Source organism: Hyla sarda, chromosome 4, assembly GCF_029499605.1.
Source record: "Hyla sarda isolate aHylSar1 chromosome 4, aHylSar1.hap1, whole genome shotgun sequence".
NCBI classification, from domain to species: domain Eukaryota; kingdom Metazoa; phylum Chordata; class Amphibia; order Anura; family Hylidae; genus Hyla; species Hyla sarda.
The window spans coordinates 16,285,826-16,311,977 of NC_079192.1; the positions used below are offsets into that span (position 1 = coordinate 16,285,826).

Genomic DNA, 26,152 nt, shown 5'->3' on the forward strand with positions numbered 1-26,152 from the left:
TATATATCCTGATCCTATAAATGCCACCCTCCGCACCACTCCGTCACCGTGTATCTTTTAGGACTCCTGATGCTGTTGCTGCCACCTCCAGGCATTCTCATTCTGCCACAATATGTTCTCCTCGTGCTGATGCCACCTCCAGGCTGTCTCATTCTGCCACCATATATTCTCCTCATGCTGATGCCACCTCCAGGCTGTCTCATACTGCCACCATATGTTCTCCTCATGCTGCTGCCACCTCCACGGTGTGTAATTCAACCACTACATGTTCTCCTCATGCTGCCGCAAAATCCAGGCTGTGTCATTCAGCCACTATATGATGGGCAGTACCTTGTTTCCCCCAGACATGATGCTGCCCCCACCATGATCACTGAAGGGATGGTATTGGGCAGGTGATGGGCAGTGCCTGGTTTCCCCCAGACATGATGCTGCCCCCACCATGCTTCACTGTAGGGATGGTATTGGGCAGGTGATGGGCATTGCCTAGTTTTCTCCAGACATGATGCTGCCCCCACCATGATCACTGTAGGGATGGTATTGGGCAGATGATGGGCAGTGCCTGGTTTCCTCCAGACATGATGCTGCCCCCACCATGATCAAGGTAGGGATGGTATTGAGCAGGTGGTGGGCAGTGCCTGGTCTCCTCCAGACATGATGCTGCCCCCACCATGATCACTGTAGGGATGGTATTGGGCAGGTGATGGGCAGTGCCTGGTTGCCTCCAGACATGATGCTGCCCCCACCATGATCACTGTAGGGATGGTATTGGGCAGGAGATGGGCAGTGCCTGGTTTCCTCCAGACATGATGCTGCCCCCCACCATGATCACTGTAGGGATGGTATTGAGCAGGTGATGGGCAGTGCCTGGTTTCCTCTAGACATGAAGCTTAGAATTGAGGCCAAGATGGTAAAGCTTGATTTAATCTGATCTGAGAGTTCTTTAGGTGTTTTTTTTTTTGCAAATAATAATGCCAGCATGTGATGCTTAGGCCCTAGGAGCACCAGTTTTGATGCCCGCTGCAATCAACAACAGGGGCTCGGCTTGTTTAACTCTACTCATCATGACAAAATATAAAAGAAGTAAAAGGGTCTGAAGACTTTCTGAATGCTTTGCACTTATAGTCAAAAAAGATGTAAAATAAGGGCTAGTTCTGTGTTATGGGTGGACACAGACAACTAAAGGATCGGTTCGGATCCCACTACAGGAAATGGCGGCTATCAACTCCCAGCACTGGTAAATTATTTGAAAAATAATCTAATGATTTTCATAAACATGATCAGATTGTCCACAAAGAAGAACTCCAGGCTGCCATTGATAGGGTGACCTTGTGGTCTTAGTAGGTCAAGTAGTGGATTTCATTGAATCAATTAGTGGTCTTTAGTTAATCAAATAGTGACTTTAGATCAAGTAGTGTCTTTTGGAGATCAAGTAGTCTTCTTCACTAGATCAAGTAGTTGTCTTCAGTAGACTGAGTAGATGTAGGTTATCTGTTGGCGTCACATCTGGCAACCAACTCTAGTGCCGTGGTAGCCATGCACCTGACACCAGTGATCTGTACCTACATTTTGGTAGATATCGGCTATAGTAATAAAAACAAGTATGAGCACATCACATGTTAACTTTATTAATTTCAATGAACGTTGGCAACTCTCATTACATGGTTCATGTAGTTGGTTTATTATCTCTTTCTTTTTTTTTTACAATGGGCAGATGTGAAGAACCCTCAACATATTGTCAAGGAAAGTAAAACATTACGTAGAACCCACTACACTTTTACAAATCTCAATATTTCGTGGAACCTGGTCAGGGGCAAGGCTGCATGGTTTGTGAAGGTCCCTGGACAAATACCCTCTTATCGGTTCTGGACCTCACCTGACCAGCTATCATGCCCATATATAGGAGGAGTGGCCACTTCTGTATGTGCCCTTCTCCATTGAAGTTTTATAGAGATGGCCAAGTCAATGTTTTCCTTGGATTAAAAGGAGAGGGCCACGTGCATTCATTGAAGTCTGTGGAGAACATTGGCGTGGCCATCTTTATAAGACCTACAGGCTTCATCAGAGAGCCACGTACATGCATGGCCACTTCTCCAATACATATGGATGTGATAGCTGGTCAAGTGAGGTCCAGGACCCAAAGGAGGGGTGGTGGCTCCACCAGTGTTTTTTAGTCATACACCTCAAAAGCACATATTGGCCCTTATTTACTATTGCAAACCCGACATGTCTTGTCGGGTTGTGCGCCAGATTGTGGCGCATTGTGCCAGAATTTGCGCCACAAATTCTGTCTGCGCCAGAATCTGCGCCAGAATTTGTGCCAGAATTGAAAAAACCCCAACTAACTCTCCATTTTGCAAAGAAAACCCGAAAAATGGGCGTGACCAACATAGAAAGGGGGTGTGGTCACGGAAAAGGGGCGTGTTAACGACATTTTCACAAAATCCCAACATATTTACTAAGGTTTACACAGAAAATGTGGTGGATTTGAGCTGAGGAAAACCCTACAGATCAGAGCATGTGTAAAAAAAGCAAAATGTAGGGAAAGTGGAAACTGTAGGGAAACCTTAGTAAATACACTCTTAGTAAATGAGGACCATTATCTTGATGTCATCCATGCCGTTGAAACCTAATTTTCCTCACAAGGTATTCTCGAGAGTTCATGTAAGGTCGAAACAAGATTATGAAACATTTAGGAAGAAACATACAGATGACCAGAGCCCAACTTGAACAAAGAATGGCAAATATCTCCATAGCTACAGTGTACTTTCCTTGAGCGCTAAGGTAGGCCGGAATAAAAGACACCCAGACACTAAGGAAGGCCAACATGCTGAAAGTGATGAATTTAGCTTCATTGAAGCTGTCGGGAAGTCTCCTGGCCATAAAAGCTACAATGAAGCTGATAGAGGCCAAGAGGCCAAGATATCCCAACATGCACCAAAATGCCATAGGTGACCCTTCATTACATTCATAGCTGATGATAGTGGGTTGTTTTTGTGTATTAATGTACTGGGGAAATGGAGGAGCAAGTGACACCCAAACAATACACAAGATGAATTGTAATAAGGAACATATGAATATAAATAAGAAAGAAGCCCTAAGGCTTGTCCATTTTTTCAGCCGGCTGCCTGGTTTTGTAGCCATGAAAGCCAACACTACTGTCATAGTTTTAGCCAAGATGCAAGAGACACAAAGCGTAAAAACAATACCAACTGTACATTGTCGAAGGAGACACTTTTCAACCCCGGGTGGACCAATGAAAACCAAGGAACAGAGGAAACATAGCATCAATGAGAACAGGAGAAAGAAGCTTAGATGGTAGTTATTTGCCTTTACTATGGGAGTCTTCTTATATTTCATGAAAAGCCGCAATATGGATGTAGGAACTAAGCAGGAAATAATTGTGGTCACCGCCAAGGTTAATCCCAATGGGTCTTCATTAGAGAGAAATTCTATGGTCTTTAGAAGACATAAAGATTTTTCAAGGTTTGGCCATTGATCCCATGGACACTTGATGCAATCCAAAGCATCTAAAAACACAACAAAAACATAAACAATCTGGTATGTTATGGCATGGATAGTTCACATGTAACGATGAACAGTTTCTTGCCTGTTTGGTTGGATATTTTGCCTTGAGGACATGGAACACATTGAAAACAGCAGACAGGTTGTCCTCTTCTTGCAGCCTTCCTGAAACCTGGAGGACAGCTCTCACTGCAGACCGAGAGAGGAACCTGAGGGTAGAACAAATAGAAATGAAAAGATCATATAGCTGTTCTAATTTTCACTTTCTCTATGCCACATGGTCCATCAAAGATGCTTGTATTCCACCTTCTAACATATTCTCTGGGCCACCATATACAATGGAAATCTTCTAATATTTGTTGTAGATTGAAGTGTAATTTAGCAAATTAACCCCTTAAGGACTCAGGGTTTTTCCGTTTTTGCACTTTCCTTTTTTCCTCCTTAACTTTTAAAAATCATAACCCTTTCAATTTTCCACCTAAAAATCCATATTATGGCTTATTTTTTGCGTCACCAATTCTACTTTGCAGTGACATCAGTCATTTTACCCAAAAATTCACAACGAAACGGAAAAAAAAATCATTGTGCGACAAAATCGAAGAAAAAACGCCATTTTGTATCTTTTGGGGGCTTCCGTTTCCACGCAGTGCATATTTTGGTAAAAATGACACCTTATCATAATTCTGTAGGTCCATATGGTTAAAATGATACCCTACTTATATAGGTTTGATTTTGTCGTACTTCTGGAAAAAATCATAACTACATGCAGGAAAATTTATACGTTTAAAAATGTCCTCTTCTGACCCCTATAACTTTTTTATTTTTCCACGTACAGGGTGGTATGAGGGCTCATTTTTTGCGCCGTGATCTGAAGTTTATCGGACTTTTTGATCACTTTTTATTCATTTTTTAATGGTATTAAAAAGTGACCAAAATATGCTTTTTTGGACTTTGGAATTTTTTTGTGCGTACGCCATTGACCGTGTGGTTTAATTCATGATATATTTTTATAGTGCGGACATTTACGCACGCGGCGATACCACATATGTTTATTTTTATTTACACTGTTTTATTTTTTTTATGGGAAAAGGGGGGTGATTCAAACTTTTATTCGGGAAGGGGTTAAATGACCTTTATTAACACTTTATTTTTACTTTAGGGACCTATAACACTGCACACACTGATCTCTCATCCTGATCACAGGCGTGTATTAACACGCCTGTGATCAGCGTTATCGGCGCTTGACTGCTCCTGCCTGGATCTCAGGCACGGAGCAGTCATTCGTCGATCGGACACCGAGGAGGCAGGTAAGAGCCCTCCCGGTGTCCTGCAAGCTGTTCGGGACGCCGCGATTTCACCACGGCGGTCCCAAACAGCCCGACTGACTAGCCGGGATGCTTTCACTTTTGCTTTAGAAGCGGCGGTCAGCTTTGACCGCCGCTTCTAAAGGGGTAATACCGCACATCGCGGTGTGTGGTATTAGCCGCGTGTCCCGGCTGTTGATGAGCGCCGGGACCGACGAGATGTGATGCGGGGTCGCACTGCGACCCCGCTTCATATCGCGGGAGCCGGCGCAGGACGTAAATATACGTCCTGCGTCGTTAAAAGGTTAAAGGGGTACTCTGCTCCTTGACATCTTATCCCCTATTCAAAGGATAGGGGATAAGATGTCTGATCGTGGGGGTCCAGCCGCCTCTTGCTGCACCCTGCATCCGTTTAGAGCATCGGGTGCAGCGCCAGAGGCTCGTGAGATCGTGGCCATGCCCCACTCGTGACATCACGGCCAGGCCCCCTCAATACAAGTCTATGGGAGGGGGCGTGACGTCAGCCACGCCCCCTCCCATAGACTTGCATTGAGGGGGCGTGACCATGATGTCATGAGTCTCCACCCTGCATCACCAGTCATCCGGCATGGAGCGAAGTTGGCTCAGTGTTCCGGATGTCTGGGGAGACGGGACCCCCTGCGATCAGACATCTTATTCCTTATCCTTTGGATAGGGGATAAGATGTCTAGGGATGAAGTACCCCTTTAAAGTGCAAGGACACGACAAAACCTCTGGTCCATATGTTTTCAGTGGGATCTGATTGGTTTAGGTTCTGATGACAACATCTAAGTAACTGTTATTTGGATACTGATTTGTTGCTCTAAGCTGGGGATAGCTACGTTTCTGTAGAATGGGGATGACCAGGTTTGGCAGGATCAACCTTTGGTCCAGGTTCCATCACTGGAACATGATTGGTTCAGGTCTCAATGATCTCCCCCAGGCCAGAGAATGTTAGTTTCATTTAGTGGTAGACACTGATATACTACTGGTTTATGACCTCCTCCTTAATGACATTGTAAAAAAGAGGCATTGTAAAAAAATCTTTCTGATGATACCCATGTCAATTTTTATCTTCTTACCGTCTGTTCTTCGCTAGGCCAATGGATGATACTTGTGTTTATTTGAAAGACTTGATCTGAAGGTCTAGTAGTGTCATAACTTCCGACCTTGATGTGTTTTATGGTATCATATGGGCCCAGTTGCCAGTTTACTATATCATAGACTGCTGGTGGGTCTCCATTCTTATCAAAATAGAGTTCTTGTCCACTACTCAGTCTAAGCCTTGCTTGCTTTATGTAGCGTAGAAGCTGTGAAAAATAAAAAGTGAATAAACAAAGACAAAAAGTTTGCAAAAAAATCTTAAAATGACTCTAGATTTACTCTTAAATAAAGGTTTTTTTTGTTGTTTTTTTTAGAAAGGACCCCAAGCTTCTGTAAAAAAAGAAAAAAAAAAAAAAAAAGAAGGCATACACAAATTACACACCTTGCTCAATCCCCTGCCGCTGCCATTCCTAAGGTCCCCAGTGAGCTCTGTGTCTGATAACGTGTCGACCATGCCGGACTTGCCTGCTAATCCAATCACTGGCCGCAGTGGTGACCTTCCCCAACTACTAGTTGGCTGAGCAGGCAGATCCTGTAGGGTCAGCACATTATTGGTAGCCAGAAGAAATGGAGAGTACCAGGTACTATAAATCATTGGAACGGCAGAGTTGGGGGATCAGGGCAGGTGAGTATGCTTTATTTTTTTTTACATTTGAAGCACCCAGGGTCCATTATGCCAGTACTGTTTGATCAGTGGAGGTCTGACTACTAGGAATCCCATCAGACTTTTGGATTTACAATAACTTGCGTTTAATCTGCATTACCGAGATTGGATTCATCTTCCAGTGATACGTTTTTTTGACATATCCTGATAGATGTCAGATTGAGAAACTGTGAGTTTTCTAAATGATCACAAGTTTAGAATTAGTTTTAGGCCCATGCAGCACCTATGAATGCCAGTGATGACATACAAAGCCATATAGAAATGGAGTCTGGGGAAAAAATGTTTGTGGCATGTGCCAGTGGATATCTTTTGACATAGATTTACCTAATATAATATTGAGCTACAGTTTTTGGAGGCACTATATGGTGGAACATAGGGGGCATGGAACTATGGAGTACAGAACTGTAGACTTTATATGCTACCACTCAGGTTCTGTGGACATGGCTGTCCTGCCATTGGGAGATGATTTCTTCATAAACCCCTTCACCCCTTAATCAAATCTTTGTCCTATAAACTATGTTCACACACCATTTTTCCTGTTATTGCTCCAAAAAGCTGTTAAAAAAAGTAGGCTGCAGTTACAGATGTATTTTCAGAGGTTTTTTTTTGCTTGCTATGGCTTTTTGGCTGTTTATAAACTATAGAACAAGTACCCGGCACAACACTTAAAGGGGTACTCTGCCCCTAGACATCTTATCCCCTAACCAAAGGATAGGGGACAAGATGTCTGATCTTGGGGGTTTCGCCGCTGGCACCCCTCTCTGCAGCACCCGGCGTTCGTTTAGAACGCCAGGTGTGGGTGGCCGAGGTCGTGACGCCACAGCCCCCCCAATGCAAGTCTACTGGAGGGGGCATGGTGTGACGTCATGAGCGGCGTGGCGGTTACGTCATGACCACCCGCTCCAAGTGTTGGGAATAAAATGCTCTGAACACTGGGGAAGCAGAGTACCTCTTTAATGTTATGGCTGCACAAATAACATACCATTAATATGAGTTTGAAACTAAGGGCCGTTTGACTATAGAACTCAATAGTAAAAAAAATTGGCTTTTTTTTTTGCCGTTTTACCAAGTGACAGTCTTTCCATGACTGGTATATCTTTAGGATAGGCCATCAATATTTGGTCAGGGAGCATCAGAGATCAGCTGTGCCCCTCTCGATTTGTGATAATGGCAAATCCTGTTATTGCATTCACTCAGTTGAGCTGCAGTACCAGATACAGCCGCACCCATGTGTACTGCACTGTGCCTGGGTAAACAATACAGGTGAGGGGGCTCATCTGCTTCATTTAGTTTATTGGTTGGAGAGGGGGCAAGAGTCGGACCCCCATCAATAAGATATGGACAGCCTATACTCTTAACATCAACACCTTAAAATATAAATGTATTGCCTTATTCTACATTTATTATAATTTGACAAAACACCTCATTCCAAACTCTACACATTTTATGAAATCTTCATATATATTTATATATATTTTTTTATATATATATATATATATATATATATATATATATATATATACAGTACAGACCAAAAATGTGGACACACATTCTCATTCAAAGAGTTTTCTTTATTTTCATGACTATGAAAATTGTAGATTCACACTGAAGGCATCAAAACTATGAATTAATACATGTGGAATTATAGACATAACAAAAAAGTGTGAAACAACTGAAAATATTTCATATTCTAGGTTCTTCAAAGTAGCCACCTTTTCTTTGATTACTGTTGTGCACACTCTTGGCATTCACTTGTTGAGCTTCAATGGGTAGTCACCTGAAATGGTCTTCCAACAGTCTTGAAGGAGTTCCCAGAGCTTAGCACTTGTTGGCCCTTTTGCCTTCATTGGGTTCAGGTCTGGTGACTGTGGAGGCCAGGTCATCTGGCACAGCACCCCGTCACTCTCCTTCTTGGTCAAATAGCCCTTACACAGCCTGGAGGTGTGTTTGGGGTCATTGTCCTGTTGAAAAATAAATGATGGTCCAACTAAACGCAAACCGGATGGAATAGCATGCCACTGCAAAATGCTGTGGTAGCCATGCTGGTTCAGTATGCCTTCGATTTTGAATAAATCCCCAACAGTGTCACCAGCAAAGCCCACCCACACCATCACACCTCCTCCTCCACACCAGCACACCTCCTCCTCCATGCTTCACGGTGGGAACCAGGCATGTAGAGTCCATCCGTTCACCTTTTCTGCGTCGCACAAAGACACGGTGGTTGGAACCAAAGATCTCAAATTTGGACTCATCAGACCAAAGCACAGATTTCCACCCATATAATGTCCATTCCTTGTGTTCTTTAGTCCAAACAAGTCTCTTCTGCTTGTTGCCTGTCCTTAGCAGTGGTTTCCTAGCAGATATTCTACCATGAAGGTCTGATTCACACAGTCTCCTCTTAACAGTTGTTCTAGAGATGTGTCTGCTGCTAGAACTCTGTGCGGCATTGACCTGGTCTCTAATCTGAGCTGCTGTTAACCTGCGATTTCTGAGGCTGGTGACTCGGATGAACTTATCCTCCGCAGCAGAGGTGACTCTTGGTCTTCCTTTCCTGGGGCGGAACGCATTTGAGCCAGTTTCTTTGTAGCTCTTGATGGTTTTTGTGACTGCACTTGGGGACACTTTCCACCTAGAATATGACATATTTTCAGTTGTTTCACACTTTTTTGTTATGTCTATAATTCCACATATGTTAATTCATAGTTTTGATGCCTTCAGTGTGAATCTACAATTTCATAGTCATGAAAATAAAGAAAACTCTTTGAATGAGAAGGTGTGTCCAAACTTTTGGTCTGTACTGTATATATTGTATATATTTTTTACATTTTTATAGCTCTACATTCTTTATAGAAAATACCTTCCAAGGCTCAAACTTGGAAATGTCAGCACATGTCCGGTGAAGACCTGCATTTCCATCACTTTGACAAGATCTCAGGCTTTCCAAAGCCATGCCGATAATCTTTACTGTGGTGTAAGCATTGTATGTTGCTCGTAAGTTGGCAACATCATTGTAGCTGTTTGCTATGCTCTCGAGGTCTTCTGCTCCTGTACATGGTTTTGTTGGAGAATTGAAAGTACTTGTGACATTGTTCTTCTCAATAAATTCACAATGAAAAGTTTTTTCCCAGAGAATTTTCGCCCATGTTCCTCCCGAAGGTTTGGATGGATGGACTTTGTTTAGGTAATCTTTAAATCCCCAAATTGTCCCACTGTTTACAGCTAGACCAAGCGTGCCCAAAACAAGCCTTGTGTTCATTCCCTGGAAGAATTGTGAGATTGACAAGATTTCACAGGCAACAAATATCCTTTGGGTAACATCTTGTCTTACCATCTCAACTAATATTGGAAATAAGTCAATGTCCTTAGAGAAGACAACCACAACCCTGGCTGAAGATTGTTTGATTATGTTAACAATGTGTGGAGCGTTGCGATCTGGTCGACTTAGGATGATGGTTTCTGTGAAGGCAACACATGCCCCCGCCTTTACTATCTCTTGTCTGACAAGTTGAATCCCTTGTTGGCCATAGTCATTGTCCATAGCCAGAAGCCCTATCCAAGTCCATCCAAAATGCAAAACCAACTGAGCAATACCTTTGGACTGGAAAACATCACTGGGGACTGTTCTAAAGAAAGTGGGAAATTTTCTTCGATCACTGAGGAGAGGGCTTGTAGAATAATGGCTGATCTGTTTAGAAGATAATGTTTAGAGATAAGTTTATATGTCAACAACAATTCACTGAAGATTTTTAAGTCCCTCAACTGGTAGGACAGCTTCTTATTTGCAAACAATTTTTTTTTACCGTCCTTATTTAATTGTGAAAAAAGTTGTGATTCTGGAAATCTATCCAGAACGTTAATTATATTCCTAAACCAATCTATTACACTTTCTTTACCTGAGGGTATCTAAGAAGTCCCAGAACATGAGCCATGAGAATAGAATGTGTTGAGGATGTATGACCAATGACAGAGCTTAAGGGAACGTCTTGACATCTATAGTTGGGGATGGCTTTGCTATGTCCTGTTAACACTTGCAGCGTTCCTGCTAAACTGTTTTGGACACTGAGACAAGAATCATAGGCTTGGAAACCCAACGTGATGTTCGGAAGAAGATCATGACTGCTGTTGATCTCTTCTATTCCATATAGCATCCCATGAATCTCCTGGTAGGTCTCAATACCAAACCTTTAGATGGAAAAGAATGTCAACATAATGAGAATATAGTAAATCAATAAACATATTAATGCTTCATAATGTATAGAGTAATTTTTATAATGTATGGATCATCAAAAACAAATGCTACGACCAGGCGAGAATTGCCCTCATTTATTGACATTATTATGGTTAAGCACAAAGGAAGGAAGCAGCACAGTTCACGTGGAACCCATCCTTTCTTTTATTTATTGACCAGTGTGCTGCTTTCAGAACTTTTCTAATGTTCATCTTTTAGCTGTAGGAGCAGAAACATTGCAAATGGCCCTTATGTTCATCTAATTTTTATAGTGGTTCCGTCATGAAGCATCAGGTAGAGCAGGGAAGAGTGTGCCCTGAGCTTTACTCCAGGACCCCTTTCCCTGCCTACTTGCATAGCTGTCCTAAGCAGTGGCTCTACAACTGGGTGCCAGCCCCTTCATTGACTAAAGTGCAGGGGCGACATAGTAAAAAAAAATACAGGTACTGTATGAGGTCAGGGACACAGGTCAGGATACAAAAGGTTACAAGCTAACATAAACAGGGAACAAGGATATTAAATAACAGCAGGAATGCAAAGTGGATACAAACATGGTGGCAGGTACCAAAGAACCAAAGCAAGACATGGCAGGAATGATAATATGAACAAGACAGGATAACAAACAAGTCTAAACACTGGTCAATATACAGGATACACAGAAACAGGTGTGAATACAAGCCAGACAGAGACAAAGGGCAAAGTGAAATTAGCAACAAGCCTAAAAGACTCAGGAGTCCTGAAATAACCCCTCCTAGCTGCCGATTGGTCCAAGACTGTAACTCTTACCTGACCAGAAAGCAACATGCACAGCCTGGCCAGGTGCAATTGTTACAGGTACAGGTGAGACTTGAGGAGATGTCACCATGAGATACTACACTTCACACTAGAGAGGACTCTAAGAATAATGAATGATCTGTCTAGGTAATAAAATTTGGAGGTGTGTTAACTTGTGAACAAAAATTCACTGAAGTCCCTCAACAAACATTTACAAATATTCCTTTTATTATTACTATTTAATTGTGATAGAAATTGTGATCCTGGAAATCTAACCAAGCACCTGATTTGAACACCAGACCATTGGTTTAACCTTTGTTTGCAGAGGGTTCATAGAAATGAAGCTATGAGAGGTGTGGAGGTAATGGTTGCACCAGGAACATGGAGCGTTAGGCAGCCTAAAAGCCATTCTGCTACATAAGAAGACCCCAGTGCGAGAAATGGTTCATGGGACAAAAAAAAAAAAAAAGGATGAAAACATAGAGCAATGCAAAATGACATAAATACGCTTGCACTATATAAAGGCAATGTTGTAATGTAACCACCTATAAATAGTTTAGGGGACATCATGTTGTGCTCTCCATACTAAAACATAACAAGACAAAAAAGAAAAAGGAGCCACTCATAGATATATTAGAAGAAAATTGTCATTAGTACAAAAAATCATTAAAAACACTAAGAAAAAAGGAGAAAAATCATATAAACGATGGGGGTAAATAAGCAGCATCTCAGAATCACCGCCACTACATATGCATGTATGTAAAATGTTAGGGATATAGCCTAACCCAAATAATGCTATAAATCTAAAAATCTAATTAAAGGGGTTCTCCACCATAAGGTAATTTTCGTTCTTACCTGCCAGACAGTAATGGTCATGTTTAGGAAGGATCTGTACTTGTGTTGGGGCTATGTTATAAGATTCCCATAAAGCTGAGGCTTTTTGTGAACTGGGTATTTCCTGTTGTAGTTCGTTATCTCAAACTACTTATCCCATAGTTCCTTGTTTGTAAGTGTGAGGTCATATATATATATATATATATATATATATATATATATATATATATATGTAATTACCACATAAAATGGAACAAATGCAAACATGTCTCAATAGTAATTCATAATCAATATGTATACACATCCAGAGGTCCATGGAAAACTTTTTGGTTAGGTACAAAAGTACAGCAAATGCATATCCATGCATGGTAACCTTGCAATGGGCAGACACGCATTTCGGTCATGGCCATAGTTAGATATGGAAAGGTATTTGCGCACCAGGGTACCGCAGTGATAGTATTAGGACAAACTCAGTCCAGCTACTTTTACATGGTAGATACAGCATCAGAATGAGATAGAAACCAATTAATTGACCACAAAAGAATAAATAATAATCTGACGCTGTATCTACTCTTTAAGGGTATGTTCACACTACTCGGAATTCCGCAGTGTGAACTTAACATTAGTGTGAATGGGTCTTCCGCGAGACCTATTCACACTGCGGAATTTCAGCAGCGGACAATTCCACTGCTGAAATTGTTCAGCGCAAAGAAAGAACATGTTCATTCTTTGCGTGGAAGTCCGCGAGTACTGAGTAGCCGTCAATGGTGACGGCGCAGTGCCGCTCGGTCCCACCACCGCCATCGGCTGCCAGGCTGAATCTCCGCTCGCAAAATTCTGCGAGCGGAGATTCTGTTCACACACTGTAGTGTGAACATACCCTAAAAGTAGCTGGACTGAGTTTGTCATCATGATAGTATTAGTAGGTGTATATGGCTCTCCATAGGACTGTTAGCTATATTCTATCTTTTTTTTTAAATAATCTTTATTGAACGTTTCATTTATTACATATTACAAAGCATCATCACTTCACAATATACAATTATCGGTTTACAAAAACCCACAGGTTCCCATAAACACTTTAACACCAATATCACCATATCACTCCAACATATGGAAGGAAACTGTCATTCACTCCCTCGCCATATTCTTTCTCCAGCGACTGTATGGCCTTTATATTGTGTTTCTTTTTTTTTTCCATCACAGACACCAGCTAGGAGGCCTTAAAACACATCCAAATCTCCTTTTAACACCTGTATTTAGGAGGCCCTCCTCTTTTCCAGCAAGAGACACTGAAGTCATTGTTCTGTTCCATCACAACTAGAGATGAGCAAATTTTTTAAAAATTCGATTCAGCCGATTTGCCGAATTTCCCCTCCAAAATTTGTTTCGGTCTGAATTTATTTGCGGCAAATCACTATTAAAACGGCTATTTCTGGACTACAAAGAGCCTTAAAGGGGTTATCCAGGAAATAACTTTCCTTTTATATATCAACTGGCTCCAGAAAGTTAAACAGATTTGTAAATGACTTCTATTAAAAAATCTTCATCCTTTCAGTACTTATGAGCTTCTGAAGTTGAGTTGTTCTTTTCTGTCTAAGTGCTCTCTGATGACACGTGTCTCGGGAACCGCCCAGTATAGAAGCAAATCCCCATAGCAAACCTCTTCTACTCTGTGCAGTTCCCGAAGCAGAGGTGTCAGCAGAGAGCACTGTTGCCAGACAAAAATCAACTCAACTTCAGCAGCTGATAATTATTGAAAGGATTAAGATTTTTTAATAGAAGTAATTTACAAATCTGTTTAACTTTCTGGATCCAGTTGATACATAAAGAAAAGTTTTTCCCTGGAATACCCCTTTAATTGGGGACGGAGCCCATTATGACCCTAAGGACGAGAGCATTTTTTGCAAATCTGACCTCTGTCACTTTATTCATTAATAACTCGTGTATGCTTTTACTTACTAAATTTGATTCTGAGATCGTTTTTTCATGACATATTCTACTTTATGTTAGTGGTAAATTTCCGTCGATACTTGCATCCTTTCTTGGTGAAAAATTAGAAAATTTAAGGAAAAATTAGAAAATTTAAAATTTTTCGAACTTTGAAGCACTCTGCTTGTAAAGAAAGGGGACATGTCAAATAAATTACATGTTGATTCACATATGCAATATGTTAACTTTATGTTGGCGTCATAAAGTTGACAAGTTTTTACTTTTTGAAGACATCAGAGGGCTTCAAAGTATAGCAGCAATTTTCCACGAAAATTTCGAAATCAGAATTTTTCAGGGGCCAGTTACGTTTTGAAGTGAATATGAGGGTCTTTATGTGGAAAATCCCTTATAATGGACCCCATTATTAAAACTGCACCCCTCAATGTATTCAAAATGATATTCAAATTGTTTTTTTTAACCCTTTAGGTGTTTTACAGGAATAGCAGCAAAATGGGAGAGAAAAATCAAAATCTCAATTTTTTACACTAACATGGTATTGTAGCCCCATTTTTTTATTTTTACAAGGGGTAAAAGGCACAAAGGCCCAACAAAACTTGTAATTTATTTTTTCTCAAGTAAGGAAATACCTCATATGGGGATGTAAACTGCTCTGTGGGTGCACTAGAGGGCTCAGAAGGGAAGGAGCGACATTGGGCTTTTGGAGAGTGAATTTTGCTGAAATGGTTTTTGGGGGGCATGTCCCATTTAGGAAGCCCCCATGATGCCAGAACAGTAAATAAAAAAACACATGGCACTCTATTTTGGAAACTATACCCCTCAAGGAACGTAACAAGAGGTAAAGGGAGTCTTAACACCCCACACGTGACTGATGAACTTATTATTAATGAACTCATTAAAGTGGGACATAAAATTAAAATAAACATTTTTTTTTCAATAAAATGTGGTGTTTCCCCAAATTTTTCATTTTCACAAGGGGTAATAGGAGAAAAAGCCCCCAAAAATGTGTAACCCCATCTCTTTTGAGTATGGAAATACCCCATATGTGTATGTAAAATGCTCTGCAAGCGAACTACAATGCTCAGAAGAGAAGGAGCGTCATTGAGCTTTTGGGGAGAGAATTAGTTTGGAATAGAAGTAGGGGGCCATGTGCGTTTACAAAGGCCCCCGTTCTGCCAGAACAGTGGACCCCCCCCCCACATGTGACCCCATTTCGGAAACTACACCCCTCACAGAATGTAATAAGGGGTGCAATGAGCATTTACACCCCACTGGCGTTTGACAGATCTTTGGAACAGTGGGCTGTGCAGATGAAAAATTACATTTTTCATTTTTTCGGACGACTGTTCCAAAAATTTGTCAGACACCAGTGTAATTGCTCACTGCACCCTTTATTACATTCCGTGAGGAGTGTAGTTTCCGGGGTCACATGTGGGGGGGGTCCATTTATTACATTTCGTGAGGGGTGTAGTCCCAGTGGGGTCACATGTGGGGGGTCGATTGTTCTCGCACCATGGCCTTCAATTCCAGCCTAATTCTCTCTCCAAAAGCCTAATGGCGCTCCTTCTCTTCTGAGCATTGTAGTTTGCCCGCAGAGCACTTGACATCCACATATGGGGTATTTCCTTACTGAAAAGAAATGGGGTTAACATTTTGGGGGCTTTTTTCCTATTACCCCTTGTGAAAATGAAAAATTTGGGGGAACACCAGCATTTCAGGAAAAAATACAAATGTTTTATTTTCACGTCCAACTTTCACGAAAATTCATCAAAGACCTGTGGTATGTTCATACCCCTTGTATCATTCCTTTGAGGGGTGTAGTTTCCAAAATGGGGTCACATGAGGGTGTTTTTTTTTGGGGGGGGCGTTTGTCAGAACTGCTGTAACTTTCAGCCACCTCTGTGCATATCACCAATTTACGCCTCAAATGTACATAGTGCGCTCTTACTCCTGAGCCTTGTTGTGCTTCCGCAGAGCATTTTACGTCCACATATGGGGTATTTCCGTACTCTAAAGAAATTGCTTTAAAAACTTTGGGGGTCTTTTTCTCCTTTTACCTCTTGTGAAAATAAAAAGTATTGGACAACACCAGCATGTTAGAGGAAATGTTTTTATATTTTTACACTAACATGCTGGTGTAGCCCCTAACTTTTCCTTTTCATAAGGGGTAAAAGGAGCAAAAGCCCCGCAAAATTTGGAACGCAATTTCTCCCGAGTACGGAAATACCCCATATGTGGCCCTAAACTGTTGCCTTGAAATACAACAGGGCTCCGAAGTGAGAGAGCACCATGCGCATTTGAGGGCTAAATTAGGAATTTGCAATAAGGACGGACCCGGATACAGTGATTGGGCTTGTCTCCACCAAACTCCTACTGCAGTGTTTCACAAACAGGGTGCCTCCAGCTGTTGCAAATCTCTCAGCCTGCCAGGACAGTCAATGGCTATCCGGCAATACTGAGAGTTGTTTTGCAACAGCAGGAGGCTCCGTTTAGGAAACACTGCCGTATGAGAAGTTTTCAATTATTATTGGGGGGGGGGGGGGGGGACGTGTAAGGGTACCTGTATATGTAGTGTTTTACTTTTTATTTTGTGTTAGTGTAGTATAGTGTTTTTATGGTACATTCACACAGGCGGGGTTCACAGTAAGTTTTCTGCTGGAAGTTTGAGCTGCGGCGGAAAATTTTTCGCAGCTCAAACTTGTAGAAGGAAACTCACTGCTGACCTTCAACTGTTGCAAAACTACAACTCCCAGAATCCACTGACAGACCATACATGCTGCGAGTTGTAGTTTTTGCAACAGCTGTAGGCACACTGACGGGGAACCTCTGAGTTAGGAAACAGACTCTAGCTCAGTGATTCCAACCCGTGTGCCTCCAGCTGTTGCAAAACTGCAACTCCCAGCATGTACGGTCTGTCAGTGCATTGTTAGTTGTAGTTTTGCAACAGCTGGAGGCACATGGGTTGGAATCACTGAGTTAGGAAACAGACTCTAGCTCAGTGTTTCCCAACCTGTGTGCCTACAGCTGTTGCAAAACTACAACTCCCAGCATGCACTGATAGCCAAAAGGCATGCTAGGAGTTGTAGTTATGCAACAACTGGGGAAGAACAGTTTGGCGACTGCTAAGTAGTGGTCTCCAAACTGTAGACCTCCAGATGTTTCAAAACTACAACTCCAAGCATGACCAGACTGTCCTTGCATGCTGGGTGTTGTAGTTCGGAAACATCTGAAGGGCCAGATGATGCAGCACTACAACACCCAGCATGCTTGACTGTCTGGGCATGCTGGGAGTTGTAGTTTTGCAACATCTGGAGGGCCACAGATTGGAGACCACTGTGCATTGGTCTCCAAACTGTGGTTTCCAGATGTTGCAAAACTACAACTCCCAGCATGCCAAGACTCTCCAGTCATGCTGGGGGTTGTAGCTCTGAAACATCTGAAGGGCCAGATGTTACAGAACTACAACTCCCAGAATTCCTGGACTGTCTGCGCATGCTGAGAGTTGTAGTTTTGCAATATCTGGAAACCACAGTTTGGAGACCAATGCACAGTGGTCTCCAATCTGTGGCCCTCCAGATGTTGCAAAACTACAACTCCCAGCATGCCCAGACAGTTAAAGGCTGTCTGGGCATGCTGGGAGTTGTAGTTTTGTAACTTCTAGCAGACCACAGAGAAGATCACTCACCAAAGAGGATCTTCACGGTCGCCCCCAGTCTCCTTCTCTGCAGCTCTTCATGTGCCTGCCACCGCTGCTCCTGACCTGCCTGCCGCCACTGTCCCTGACGGGTTAGACCCTTGTGCCCCGTTCCAGTACCCCCCCCCCCCCCGCTCTGCCCGGACTTCTATGGGTGGGCAGAGCTGGGATCTAAACTTTAACTCCCCCGCCCCCCCCTCCTGCCATTGGTCAGTCAGTCCTGACTGACCAATGGCAGGGGATAGGAGGAGGTGGCATTCCTGTCACCTCGCTCCTATCCTTTAGGATGATCGGGGCCGTCTCTGACAGCTCCGATCATCCCTAATTTCCAGGCTTTTGGGTCATCAGAGACCCGATCAGCTCCGAATTGCCGCGAATAGGCGATGTCACGGGATGCCTACTGATAGATATCAGCAGTCATCCCGGTCTGATCACCGCCTGGCGTCCTTAAGTACCGGGACATGAAAGCGTATCCATATGCCCTCCGTCCCCAACAGGTTAATAGGGGTGTAGAAAACTTTGGCTTGTAGTAGCATGCATGGGGAGTGTGCTGTGTTAGTGAAATAATACTGTTATTCAGTATGACATGGAGATTACAGGCATCGCTATTAGAATCATTGCCGCAGAGCATCTGGATGTGGCAGCAGGGAGACCATATGACTTCAAAATTGAAGAGATTAAAGAGATTTTTAATGTCATTTTTCTTTAATTTATTTTAATTTATTAAAATGTTTTCAGTACCCATTCTGGTAAGCATCGAGTTGGCGGTCCGCCGCGAGGTGAGCTACCACCTGTTCTAGCCCCTGCCTCTCAGCGCATCCGCCCCCCCCCCCCCAGACTGTCTTACTCTGTGTGGAACTGCAAATGTTTCAATTGATCAGTTATGGTTCATAGTTATCGCTCCAACCTGTTTGATTGGACTCTTGTGGTAATTCCACAGGTTATATATGATGTCGGCGACCATAGGGCCTCAGTCTTGAAAAGATTACATAGATTTTTTTAAATTTAAATTTAAGATTTTGATTAGATTAGTGAGTGCTCGAAGCATTTACCACAAAAAGGAGTCACATTGTGGCACAATGACAGAGCCTGAAGGTGGCAGCAGCCCGACGAGACCATAGGGCCTCACAATAGAAAAGATTAAAGATATTTTAGAAAATTTAAATTGAAGATTTTATATAGATTAACATTTTTTAAGTTTAATTTAAGGTGTCAACAGCATAAGGAGACCATATGGTGGCACAATGACACAGTCTGGAGGTGGCAGCAGCATGAGGAGACCATATAGTGGAAGAATGACCAAGCTTGGAGGTGACAGCAGCAAGATGAGACCATAGAGCCTCACAATTGAAAAGATTAAAGATATATCTTCAAATTTGAATTGAAGATTTTAAATAGATTACCATAATTTTTTTAGGTAATGTCCAAGCAGCATGAGGAGACCATAGGCCCTCACAATTGTAAAGATTAAAGATATATTTTCAAATTTAATTTGAAGATTTTAACCTCTTAAGGACGGGGGGCGTATGCATACACCCTGCATCCCGAGTCCTTAAGGACGTAGGGCGTATGCATACACCCGTGGGAATTCCGGTCTCTGTCGCTAGCCAGTTGGGGACCGGACCGGGATGCCTGCTGGAATCATTCAGCAGGCTTCCCGGCACATCTCCGAGGGGGGTCCTGAGACCCCCCCATATCGGTGATCGCTGAAAATCGCATGTCAATTCATGCGATTTTCTGCTATTCTGGGCTGATTGGGTCTCTGGTGACCCGATCACCCGGAAAATAGGGATGATCGGAGCTGTCAGTGACAGCGCCGATCATCCAGAGGGATAGGAGCGTGGTCGCAGTGCTGCAATCTCCTCCTATCCCCTGCCATTGGTCAAAATGAATTCTGACCAATGGCAGCGCAGGACAGTGGGTTGCCATGGCAACCCCCTGTTCTGCCCACCCCTGGATGTCGGGCAGAACGGGGGGAGAAGATGGAGGCCGGTACCTGACTAGAAGATGCCGTGGGGACCACCAATCATCGCTGGAGACTGCAGAGATCACAGCGCAGGTAGGGAAATGACGGTGGGGGGGGGGGGGGGGGGGAGGAAGGGGGCAGTAAGCGATATTTACTGCTGCCCTTCCCAGTGGGTGCCAAACTGCAACTCCCAGCATGCCCAGACAGCCAAAGGCATGCTGGGAGTTATAGTTTTGCAACATCTGGAGGGTCACAGTTTGGAGACCACTGTTACAGTGGTCCTCCAGATGTTGCCAAACTACAACTCCCAGCATGCCTAGACTGCCCAGGCATGCTGGGAGTTGTAGTTCTGTAACATCTGTCCCTTCAGATTTTGCAATTTTCATGACATATTTGAAAATTGCTGCTCTACTTTGATGCCCTCTGATTTTTTTCAAAAAGTAAAAATATGTCCATTTTATGATGCCAACATAAAGTGGACATATTGTATTTGTGAATAAAATTTATTTGGACTATCCATTTTCCTTACAAGCAGAGAGCTTCAAAGTTAGAAAAATGCAAACTTTTCAAAATTTTCATGAAATTTGGGGATTTTTCACCAAAAAAGGATGCAAGTAACGACTAAAATTTACCACCAAAATAAAGTAGACTATGTCACAAAAAAACAATCTCAGAATCAGAATATTCGGTAAAAGCATTTTAGAGTTATTAATGTGTAAAGTGACGGTGGTCAGAATTGCGAAAAAGGGATCAGTCCTTAAGGTGAAAAAGGGCTGCGTCCTTAAGGGGTTAAATGGATTACCATAAAACATTTTAATTAATGTCCCAGCAGCATGAGAAGACCATAGGACCTCACAATTGAAAAGATTAAAGATATATTTTCAAATTTAAATTGAAGATTTTAAATAGATTACCATTAAAATTTTTAGGAGGAGACCAAAGTGTCACAGAATGACACAGCCTGGAGGTGGCGGCAGCCTGACTAAAACAAAGGGCCTCACAATTGAAAAGATTAAAGATATTTTTTTTAATTGCATGTGCCCATGTTAACATCCTCCGGATACTTGATGAAAATCTGCCACACTGCAGAGTAGCTGATTTTCCCCCCAATGGTCTGCACTGACTGACTGCTACTGCAGCCGACTCCAGGGACCCCTGTTCCACTACTGTCTGGGAAGGTAGGCTGCCGCAAAGCAGGTGGTGTATCCCGGCACGTTTGGCTCCAGATTTCCCACTGCTGCCACCATGCTGAACCCAATAGTGATCTTCAACCTGATTGAAGGCCACTGCCTAGGAGGTAATACTCACGTGTCCCCGCTACTCCGGACCTGTCACCGCTGCCCTGGATGTCGCTCCATCGCTGTCGCCGTGTCCCCGTCGCTCCGGAACGTCTCCCTACGCGACGACGTGATGACGAGGAAGGAGAGCGCTGGCCATACAGGGGATCCCTGAACGGAGAAGACACTGAGGAGGCAGGTAAGGTCCCTCCCGGTGTCCTGTAAGCACTAACCCGGCTATTCAGTCGGGCTGTTCGGGACCGCCGCGGTGAAATCGCGGCGACCCGAACAGCTGGGTTAGTGTCACTTTCCCTTCAGCCGCGGCGGTCAGCTTTGATCGCCGCGTCTGAAGGGTTAATACAGGGCATCACCGCGATCGGTGATGTCCTGTATTAGCCGCGGGTCCCGGCCGTTGATGGACGCAGGGACCGCCGCGATAGGGGTGTATTCGCCGTATAAGACGCACCGACTTTTTCCCCCCCAGTTTTGGGGAAGAAAAAGTGCGTCTTATACGGCAAAAAATAGGGTAACTACTATTTGGTCTACTCTATAAATTCCCATTTTTTTTCAATTTACATGCTTATGAAATTTCATGAATTCAGTGAAATATTTATTTAAATAAAAACTTCCATTTACGCCTTTCTCATAAATCCCCATATTTTGTCTAACATTCGAAAGAAAATAATCTTCCCTTTTCCCAATTGCTACAAGCCACCCGCCTCCAGTATCTCAAACAAATATTTTCTTTTAACTTTAAACCTTTCTATCAGAGTTTCCCTTATCCCCCTTTTTGATTAATTAAATATAATTTTGTTGCCATATAAAACAGATGAAAGTTTGGTATTCCAAACCCACCATATTCAATCAGCGCATTTAGATTTCTTTGTTTTATTCTTACATATGCGCGCCTCCTTATTAGGTCATTGATTTTTCTTTCAACTTCTTTAAAATATTTATCTGGTCCCCATATTGGTGCATCTCTTAACTAATGGAGTATCAGTGGAAGTAATACCCCTTTAACAAATGTAAGTCTATCCCCCATCGCCAATGGGAGTTTTCCCCATATTTTACTTTTCCTTTCAATTTTATAGATCAATGGTTTAATATTAAAGGGGTTATCCAGGAAAATATATATATATATATATCAACTGGCTCCAGAAAGTTAAACAGATTTGTAAATTACTTCTATTAAAAAATCTTACCTTTCAGTACTTATGAGCTGCTGAAGTTGAGTTGTTCTTTTCTGTCTAAGTACTCTCTGATGACACCTGTCGCGGGAACTGTCCAGAGTAGAAGCAAATCCCCATAGCAAACCTCTTCTACTCTGTGTAGTTCCCGAGACAAGCAGAGATGTCAGCAAAGAGCACTGCTGTCAGACAGAAAAGAAGTATTGGAAGGATTAAGATTTTTTAATAGAAGTATTTTACAAATCTGTTTTACTTTCTAGAGCCAGTTGATATATATATATATATATATATATATATATATATATATATATATATATATATATATATTTTAGATAAAGTTTTTTCCCTGGAATATCCCTTTAAGCATAGAGAATTCTTCAACCTTTAATTCCAAGATATTTCTTCTACTATTTTCAATTCACCTATTTCATGTACCTCTTCTTATATAGGGAGAAGAGCTGACTTTGACCAGTTAATACTAAAGCCAGAATATCTACCAAATTCCTTTATAATATCAATTGCACCCTCCATTTTTTTTTTTTTTACCGGGTCTTAACCAAACGTACCACATCATCCGCATACATTAGCAATTTTTACCTTATTCCCTTAAAGGGGTACTCCGGTGAAAACCTTTTTTCTTTAAATACAACTGGTGCCAGAAAGTTAAACATATTTGTAAATTACTTCTATTAAAAAAATCTTAATCCTTCCAGTACTTATTAGCTGCTGAATGCTACAGAGGAAATTCCTTTCTTTTTGGAACACTGATGACATCACAAGCACAGTGCTCTCTGCTGACATCTCTGTCCATTTTAGCAACCGTGCATAGCAGATGTATGCTAAGGGCAGCATGAAGGCTTAGTGGTTAGCACTGCTGCCTTGCAGTGCTGGGGCCTTAGGTTCAAATCCCATTAAAGACAACAATGAATAAATAAAGACTTATTATTATTATTATTATAAAAACGTCAGCAGAGAGCACTGTGCTCGTGATGTCATCAGAGAGCATTCCAAAAAGAAAATAACTTCCTCTATAGTATTCAGCAGCTAATAAGTACTGAAAGGATTAAGAATTTTTTAATAGAAGTAATTTACAAATCTGTTTTACTTTCTGGCACCAGTTGATTTAAAAGAAAAAAGGTTTTCACCGGAGTACCCCTTTAATTCCATATCCCTCAAAATTATCACAAGTTTTGATTTTAATAGCTAGGGGTCCCAAAAATAAAGTAAATAAACCATACGAAAGGGGACACCCCTGTCTAGTTCCACGACTTAGCTCACATGATTTTGACAGGAGCCCATTAATATTAATTCTTGTAGTAGGTTTCGAATATATATTACCATTCCAAGAAATAATAGAAGTTCCCAACCCAAAATTCTTCAATACCTCCATTAAGAATCCCCACTCCACCCTGTTGAAAACCTTATTTGCCTCTAGTGACAGGATGGAGCGGGACTACCTGTACCAAGCTTCATATTCAAAAACATTCTATCCAAATTATTAAATAAGTTCCTACCTGGGATGAACCAATTTTGTTCTTCACCTATTATTTTTAATTTTTCATATTTTCCAAGTCTCTGGGAGATTATTTTGGAGAAAATTTTAAAGTCCGTATTTAATAATGAAATTGGGCGATACGAATCAATTTTTACGTTTTTTTAATCCTTTTTTTAGTATAAGTACAATAATGGCCTCCATCACTGATTGGGGAAAGCCTCCCTTACTACAGGATTCATCTATTACTTTAATAAAAATTGGTCATAATGTCCTTCAAAACTTCCGAAAGACCTTGAATGGAAGACCATCCGAACCTGGGGTACTATTCCATTTATATGTTAACAGGGACTTCTCCAAATCTTGAATATTTATTACCATATTTATTTTGTCTCTATCTTTTCCCCCCAGTTTTTGTACAGGAGAATGTAGAAAAAAGAGAGACAGAGACAGTGCTTTTTTTTTTTTTTTTTTTTATAAAGAGGGGATGTGTGTCAAAGAAATAACAAAAAAATTTAACTAATTAAGTTTGTGGTCACATTAGAATGTTTGTGGTTACATTAGAACTTTGGCTTAATCATGATTGACAGTGGAGATGAAAGAAGGAAAACTGTAAAGCTTGTAGAATTGTCATAGCTAGAAGCAGCTAGTAGATGTCAGTGTTGTAATGAACATAGTTGTGTGTTAGCAGATGATCTGGAGAAAGTTGTAATTGTATAATGTGTGGTTGAAGTAATGACTTCCCAAAACCATTATCCACTTAACCTATTAACCTTAGCTGTCATCAACAGTTAAAGTTATAACTGAGACCTTTTCAGTTACTGTACACTCTCCATCTCCCATCCAATGCCCAGCCTAGCACTCAATTCCTTAGCTAACAGTGATGATCAACAAACTTAGCCATAGACCACAATGGCCCATTGTTTTCTATGGTCAGAATCTGGTAATGTTATAGGTACAACATAGTGAAAATACAGCAAACCCCTCCTTAAGGTCAAGGAGTCTGACGTAATGCCCCCAATGACCTCACAAACCCGCCAATATTTGAAAATATTGAAGTCCCCTCCACTGTATAAATATCTACACTTCACAATAAGATAGCAGATCTGACTAAGAGAGGAATCCCCTCTCGAAATGTGTTGTCCAGAGCACCCAGGTATCTGTGTAAATGCTATTACCCATGTATAATCTATACTTCGGTAAATAAAAAGTTAACACAATATACTGTTTGCGAGAACTGCTTTCTACACGCTGGTGAAGCGCCGAACCGCAAGTCGGATCTGGGACCATCCCCTGCCAGGGATACCCGCAACCTGCATCCAGCTGTTTCCCTCAGTTTTGGAATATCTATGCCCTTCAAATACTCATCCAATTTTTCCTTTTTTGGGCTTCCATCCGTGGGGTAAACCTTCATATAAAATGATACAATTTCAGTTTCAATTTCCTCCAGATTTGTTATCAATTCCCCCTTCTCATTTATCAGACAGCTAATATCCGCTTTTCCTTTCTGATTTGTTATTATGTTAGAGAGTAATTTACCCATTTTCTCTGACTCTACATATGTTCTCTGTCCCTACATCATCAAAATGTATTTCCGATGGATCCCTACTGTATATTTCTTTCCCTTCTCTAATCTCCTATTTCATTTCCTCCTCAGTGCTTCTTAACCCCTTAAAGACCGGGTTTTTTTCCGTTTTTTGCACGTTAATTTTTTCCTCCTTACCTTTAAAAAATCATATCACTTTGAATTTTGCACCTAAAATCCATATGATGGCTTATTTTTTGCGCCACCAATTCTACTTTGTAATGACAATCAGTCATTTTACCCAAAAATCTACGAGGAACCAGGAAAAAAATAATTGTGTGACAAAATTGAAGACAAAACACCATTTTGTAACTTTTGGGGGCTTCCGTTTCTACGCAGTAAATTTTTTTGGAAAAAAGTAACATTCTCTTTATTCTATAGGTCCATACAATTAAAATGATTATATAGGTTTGATTTTGTCGCACTTCTGGAAAAAATCATAACTACATGCAGAAAATTTATACGTTTAAAATTGTCATTTCTGACCCCTATAACTTTTTTATTTTTCCGCCAACGGGCCAGTATGAGGGCTCATTTTTGTATTGATAAGACT

The 26,152-nt window shown here is 41.7% G+C and overlaps 1 protein-coding gene across 1 annotated transcript; it reads right to left on the reverse strand.

Annotated features, from left to right (window-relative positions):
- Positions 1-2,607: 2,607 nt before the first annotated feature.
- On the reverse strand, positions 2,608-25,557 carry LOC130367281 (extracellular calcium-sensing receptor-like). Its single transcript, XM_056569687.1, has 6 exons — positions 25,379-25,557; positions 10,506-10,794; positions 9,470-10,297; positions 5,927-6,154; positions 3,608-3,731; positions 2,608-3,527 (listed from the first exon to the last, which is right to left on the reverse strand). The coding sequence occupies exons 1-6, from the start codon at positions 25,555-25,557 to the stop codon at positions 2,608-2,610; spliced, it is 2,568 nt and encodes an 855-aa protein (XP_056425662.1).
- Positions 25,558-26,152: the final 595 nt, after the last annotated feature.

Bases quoted from the DNA above. Each gene is read 5' to 3' on its own strand.
- LOC130367281 (XM_056569687.1), bottom strand. From the start codon at position 25,557: ATGGGTAAATTACTCTCTAACATAATAACAAATCAGAAAGGAAAAGCG. The intron at 10,795-25,378 runs GTATTTGAAGGG...TTCCATCTAAAG, and splicing joins AAAAAGGAAAAATTGGATGA to GTTTGGTATTGAGACCTACC. The intron at 3,732-5,926 runs GTAAGAAGATAA...TTCTACCCTCAG, and splicing joins GGCCTAGCGAAGAACAGACG to GTTCCTCTCTCGGTCTGCAG.